Source organism: Oreochromis niloticus, linkage group LG15 (assembly GCF_001858045.2).
Source record: "Oreochromis niloticus isolate F11D_XX linkage group LG15, O_niloticus_UMD_NMBU, whole genome shotgun sequence".
Lineage (NCBI taxonomy): Eukaryota > Metazoa > Chordata > Actinopteri > Cichliformes > Cichlidae > Oreochromis > Oreochromis niloticus.
The window spans coordinates 25,594,178-25,599,633 of record NC_031980.2 but is presented as its reverse complement, the minus strand read 5'-3'; the positions used below and the strand labels follow the sequence as shown (position 1 = coordinate 25,599,633).

Genomic DNA, 5,456 nt, shown 5'->3' with positions numbered 1-5,456 from the left:
TGGGCTTGGATTTACAACATTATGAATGAAATGTGCTCTATTTGGAAGCAGCAGGTCTCCCTCCCCTTTCGACGGGTTATGTGTGAGACTTTAAATCATCAAACTGTAAATTATAAATTTTAAATTGTTATTGATCCCTTTACCCCTCGTCCTAAAGTGTATATTTATTTTCTTACTCTACTATATTTATTGTCCGTTTATTTGCACTGCTGTAACTGGAGCCTCGTCGTCTCGTCTCTCTATATGCTGGACTGTATGTAGCGGAGATGACAATAAAGTTTACTTTGACTTCAGCAGCGCGCAGGCGCACCGAGGGCTCTCGCGCTCTCGCGCTCACTTTTCGTGTATAGAATTTCGAAAAAACATCGGTGCAAATTATAAGTCTGTATCATAATGTCCGGTGTTTTCGTGTTTGTTGTTTTGTTTTTATTTTGTTTTATTTTGTTTTATTTTGCGAGTTGGTTATTAGATGCTGCTCCAGCCAGCCAGAGAATCCCCCGCCGCCCTGCCCTCTCCTCCCTGTGCCGCAAGCAGCAGGCGCACCTCGCAAACGGAGGGCGCCCTTACTCCCAGCAAATGGGCGATAGAAAACCGATCGGTGCCTATGCCATTCCCAATATGCGCTGGCTGCCGTCGGGGCAGCATGAGTATGAGCATTCTTTTTTTCTTTTTTTTTTGCCGATGCCCGTGATGCCACCCCCCATCACGATGCCGCCCCGGGCAACCGCTCGTGTCGCCCGTATCTAAAACCGCTACTGTGCACATGAACTCAAGCCACAGATGTGGTCTCATTATTTACCAGAGGGCAGGACAGGTGACAGAACATTGACACAGGCTTCAGTATGTGGAGTCCAGAGGTCCAGTTAGTGAAGAGACACACTCCAATCTCCACTGTCAGATAGAGGCTAAAACATGCATTAAACAGTGAATTCACCGCCCTGTGTTACGCTATAGCAGCAGAGCTATAAGCAGAGCTGTGCACAGCGCCAGGGCGTCCTTAAAACAGCAGCAGTGCTGAAAGAGGTCGAGGGTACACGGGGAGGCCGCCATGAAGGAGAGATCAGACGAGTTTAAACCAGACGTGTTTTCATGGTTCCGCACGTTCAGCCGTCTGTTTCAGGTAACAAAACATTGACACAAAGACTTGAGCTCTGCTTCATTTGTGTAGTTAAGATAGCAGGAGGCTCTGCGGGAGACTCGTCTTCGGTCATCACTCACAAAATAATCCCAAAAAATAAAATGCAGAAGTTGGAATATTTCACAATTAAAATAATGAGGTAGAACAAGAGGTGCAGCATGGAGTTAGATTTCTTTATCTTCTAAATATTTTGCTCTGGATTAAGAATCTCATCGGTGCGACAGAAGTGAGTCAGTTTTGGTGTTAGAGACCTGGAGCTTCAGAGATCAACCCACGAATGTCTTCACATGGCGAAAGAAGCGCCACGTCCATCGAGCGCCGAGTGGAGGACATGTAGAAGTCAGAGGTGACTCTGGAGAGGCGGGGGGCAATGTACTTCTTTCCAAGACACCACAGGTCCGTGAAGATCCTCCTGAAGTGATTCCTGAAGTTCACCCCCACGAAGGCGTACAGCACCGGGTTCAGGCAGCAGTGCATGTAAGCAATGGTCTGCAACGCCGACTTGGCCATCTCCAGCATGTCCGCCTCCTCACACGTGCGCTGCTGAAACATGGTGACCGTGTCGTACAGCAGCACCATGTTGTAGGGCAGGTGGCAGATGATGAAAACGGCCACAACCACCAGCACCAATCGCACCGCTCTGTGCCGCTGGAGATTTTTGGCCTTCAGCAGGGTGTCGATGATGGCACTGTAGCAGAAGATCATGATGAAGAGTGGCAGGAAGAAACCCACACTGATCTGGGTGCTGGGGACGGCCACCTTCACCGCCATGGCTGTGTCTCGGTCTTCAAACTTGAACTCACAGACATACTCAGAACTCAAGATCTGGATCTCGCTTTGGTTATCATCATTCAACATGATGCTATTGGTGTGTGACGGCTCATACCAGTCGTAGAAGTAGAAGGTGGGGACGGACACGAGTATAGCGAAGATCCAGATGATGGCGCAGATGATGCGGCTGTATGACAGCGAGCGCAGTCTGAAGCTGCGTCGAGCCTGGACGATGGCGATGTAGCGGTCGGTGCTGATGCAGGCGAGCAGCAGCAAGCCGCTGTACAGGTTCACGCTGTAGGAGCCGCGCAGCAGCTTGCAGGCCACCTGCCCCATCGGCCATGACCACAGCTCATTGTAGACGATGAATGGCAGCGCCAGCACGAACAGCAGGTCGGCGATGGCCACGTTGAACAGGTAGATGTCAGTCATGGACTTGGTCCTCTTGTAGAAGGCGTAGGTGACAATGACCAGGCTGTTCCCCACAAGGCCCAGGATGCAGATGATGGAGTGAACGTACGGGCCAATCACATCCACCACACTCTGGTTGTTGTGAAAAAGACAAAATCCATCATAATCTAGGTTGTCACTGCCATTATAGTTATTTTCATCTTCAGACATCTTTGGGCTGTATGATTGGTTGGACATGTCAGTGGTGTATGATTGGTTGGACATCTTCGTGGTGTATGATTGGTTGGATATCAAATCCTCTGCAGAGTAGATGACTGTAAAGCAAGCAGAGAGAAAACATAAAACTACAGCAAATGTGTCTGATGGGTTAGGGTTTGTTTCACAGTGAAACAAATACAATGACAAGAGGAAGAGAACATATGATGAAGAAGCTGTGTGGATGCTATAGCATGTTCAGTTTGCACATTAATCAGCTCTGTATCTTCAAATAATAATTAAATAAAATCCACGTTCTTCATCTGTGTCTCTGCAACTAAAGTAAAAACAAAAAGGCTGAGCACCAATACAGGCCTAACATTAGATGTGTGCGATACTGCATATTTTGGTATCGATCCGATACCAATTAAATATGGGCCAGTATCGCCGATACCAATACCAATACCGATACTTTTCAATAAATAAGGCGGATGCGTCATTGAATTGCTAAATCGCAATTAATTTTCATGACCATAAGTGTTTTTTGTGATATTTCCTTTTTTATTATTAAATAGTTAAAACCCAGGACATAATTAGGAGAAATAATTTATTTATAATTAAATTAAAAATGCTTTATTATTGTGGCGGGTCATGGTCTGCAATGCCGCTGCAGGTGAGATGGACTCACCTTTACGGCATCTACAATCATGCCTCACCGGCTTAAAACCTGTGCGCTGCTTGTGCTTTTGTTGTGTTTGGTGGTGATGCGTATGGCTGGCAGTGGGAGAGCTGTACTGTCACAGCACCCATGTGATTACTGTAAGGGTGGACAGCGTGCGGCTCGGGGTGAGCTGGAGGCTGCCGCGCCAGCGGGACCTGCCAAGCTGGAGACGGAGGTCGAGGTGCGCGGGGGTCGTGCCACGCCCGAGGGTGCCGTGCTGTCCGCTTCGGCCTCCTCCAACAGAGGCCGGCACGCTGCATGGTCCTGCGTGTCGGCCGTCTGCCCAGCTGCCTGTGAGCCCCGGCCCATCGGCCCCAGCGACACTTCCCCGTCGCTGGGGCCGATGGTCCGGGCCGATTCCCTCACCTGCTTGCGGAGTGGGGAGTAGGTTCGGCCGGATGGCTGCCCGGCCTGAAGCAGGCGATGGGGGTATGTGGTGGGGTGTGTTCTGCAATGCCACTGCAGTTTCGGTGGTGGTGATGTGTATGGCTGGCAGCGGGAGAGCTGCAGCCATTGAATGTACCGTTACAGCATCCGTGTGATTATTGTAGGAATAAATGATGCTGCGAAGCATGAAAATGCCATTGGGTCTGGCGTGGTGGCGATCTTTTTTTTTTTTTTTTTTTTGAAAAATCCTAAGTGCACGCAAACCAGTAAACAAATTAAAACAAATACTGTGTCACAGTTTGCCGAGGCAAACTGCGTGGAGTGTGAGGAGTGGACCCAGGTGCAGACATTCTAAAACTCAAAACTTAACTGATGATGAGGTGTTTATTCAGGCAGACAGGAAAGTACAAAATAAAAGGGCAAAAACAATTCAAACTAAGCAATAACCTAAACTGGTTAAAATAGAAAGGAAGCACAAACTATGAAAACCCTGGCAAACAGAAACACAAACAAAACTCTAAACATGGCAATGATGAGGAGGATATATGAAAACCTGAACACAGGACATGGCCTGGGAATAACACAGACGATCCGACAAAGACTGAATGAGAAGGCACAGACTAAATACACACAGGAGGCTAATGAGAGAAGTGGGAACACATGGGGGAACAGCTGACACACATGAACATAACGACCTCAGTGGAAGAGTAAAACTAAACACGATGAACACAGGAACACAAGATCTCTTCAAAATAAAACAGGAAACATGAGACGCAGACATGAAACACATGAAGGGCAGGGGAGACTTAACAGGGGTTGGACGACACAAGGGGAATCTAATAACAAATGAACTAGAAAACCTAATGAGCTTAACCATATACTATAAACATCAAAATAAACTAAAACTCAAAGCGCTGGGTCATAAGACCCAGGATCGTGACATACTGTTGATAAACTATAATACAAAAATTACAATTAAAATTCTCAACAACAAAAACAACTGGTAAAAATATAATTAATACAGTATGTAAACAACTTAAAAACCCCCAAAGTGTCTAAGTCACATGACATGACAGCGCAACACTGAAACATAAGAGTGGGGGAGAGGGAGCAAAGTGTGCCTGCTCTTCGCTGACACAGGAGTGGCGAGTCCAGCGACCTGGCTGTTTCGTCTTTGCCGAAAGCACAGCGTTGTAAACAAGCAGAACTCAAAGTAAAGAATCGATCTCACCAGGCTAGTATCGATCCGATACCGATGCCGACTTGGTATCGATACTATCGATATTTGGATCGATCCGCCCACCACTACCTAACATTCCTGAGAAGGATGAACACACCAAAGTGAAAGCAGCTCATTTCATTCTGACTTTCAGGTTCCACCTAGCATCAGAAGAAGGCGACCTGTATAGATACAATGTGCAAATAGAACACCTGTTTACACCTGTATGATGTGATGACCTGCAGTGTGAGGGAATAAAGGACTTACCAGCAATGCACGAGAGGGAGGCAGCTCTGCAAACTCAACCAAAGTAAGAGTGAAGCAGCTCAGAAGCAGAGACTCACACCTGTGACAAATAACCAGTTGAGCAGGAAATAAGGTGTGCCCTCTGAATTCCTCACGACTTTTTCATTTTCATTCTGATTCTTATCCTGGTGAGCCTGGGTTTTACTCAGAGTTTCCATCTGATTTCTCAGACTTTTTATCTGATTTAGTGCTCAGCTCAGATAATTATTGTGGGTGATTTTAACATCCATTTAGATGCTAAAAATGACAGCCTCAACACAGCATTTAATCTCAATTGGCTTCTCTCAAAATGTAAAAGAACCCACCCA

At 46.8% G+C, this 5,456-nt stretch overlaps 1 protein-coding gene across 3 annotated transcripts; it reads right to left on the bottom strand.

Moving 5' to 3' along the window:
- Positions 1–683: 683 nt before the first annotated feature.
- LOC100695134 (C-C chemokine receptor type 6-like) lies at positions 684–5,182 on the bottom strand. 3 transcript variants are annotated; one of them, XM_019345575.2, is made up of 3 exons: positions 5,110–5,153; positions 4,855–5,024; positions 684–2,634 (listed from the first exon to the last, which is right to left on the bottom strand). In XM_019345575.2, the coding sequence occupies exon 3, from the start codon at positions 2,582–2,584 to the stop codon at positions 1,382–1,384; it is 1,203 nt and encodes a 400-aa protein (XP_019201120.1). In that variant the 5' UTR covers positions 2,585–2,634; positions 4,855–5,024; positions 5,110–5,153; the 3' UTR covers positions 684–1,381. The 3 variants fall into 3 exon arrangements, with proteins under 3 accessions (XP_019201120.1, XP_019201122.1, XP_025754884.1); XM_019345577.2 differs by lacking the exon at positions 4,855–5,024 and having other exon boundaries at positions 5,110–5,182; XM_025899099.1 differs by lacking the exons at positions 4,855–5,024; positions 5,110–5,153 and adding an exon at positions 3,994–4,362.
- Positions 5,183–5,456: the final 274 nt, after the last annotated feature.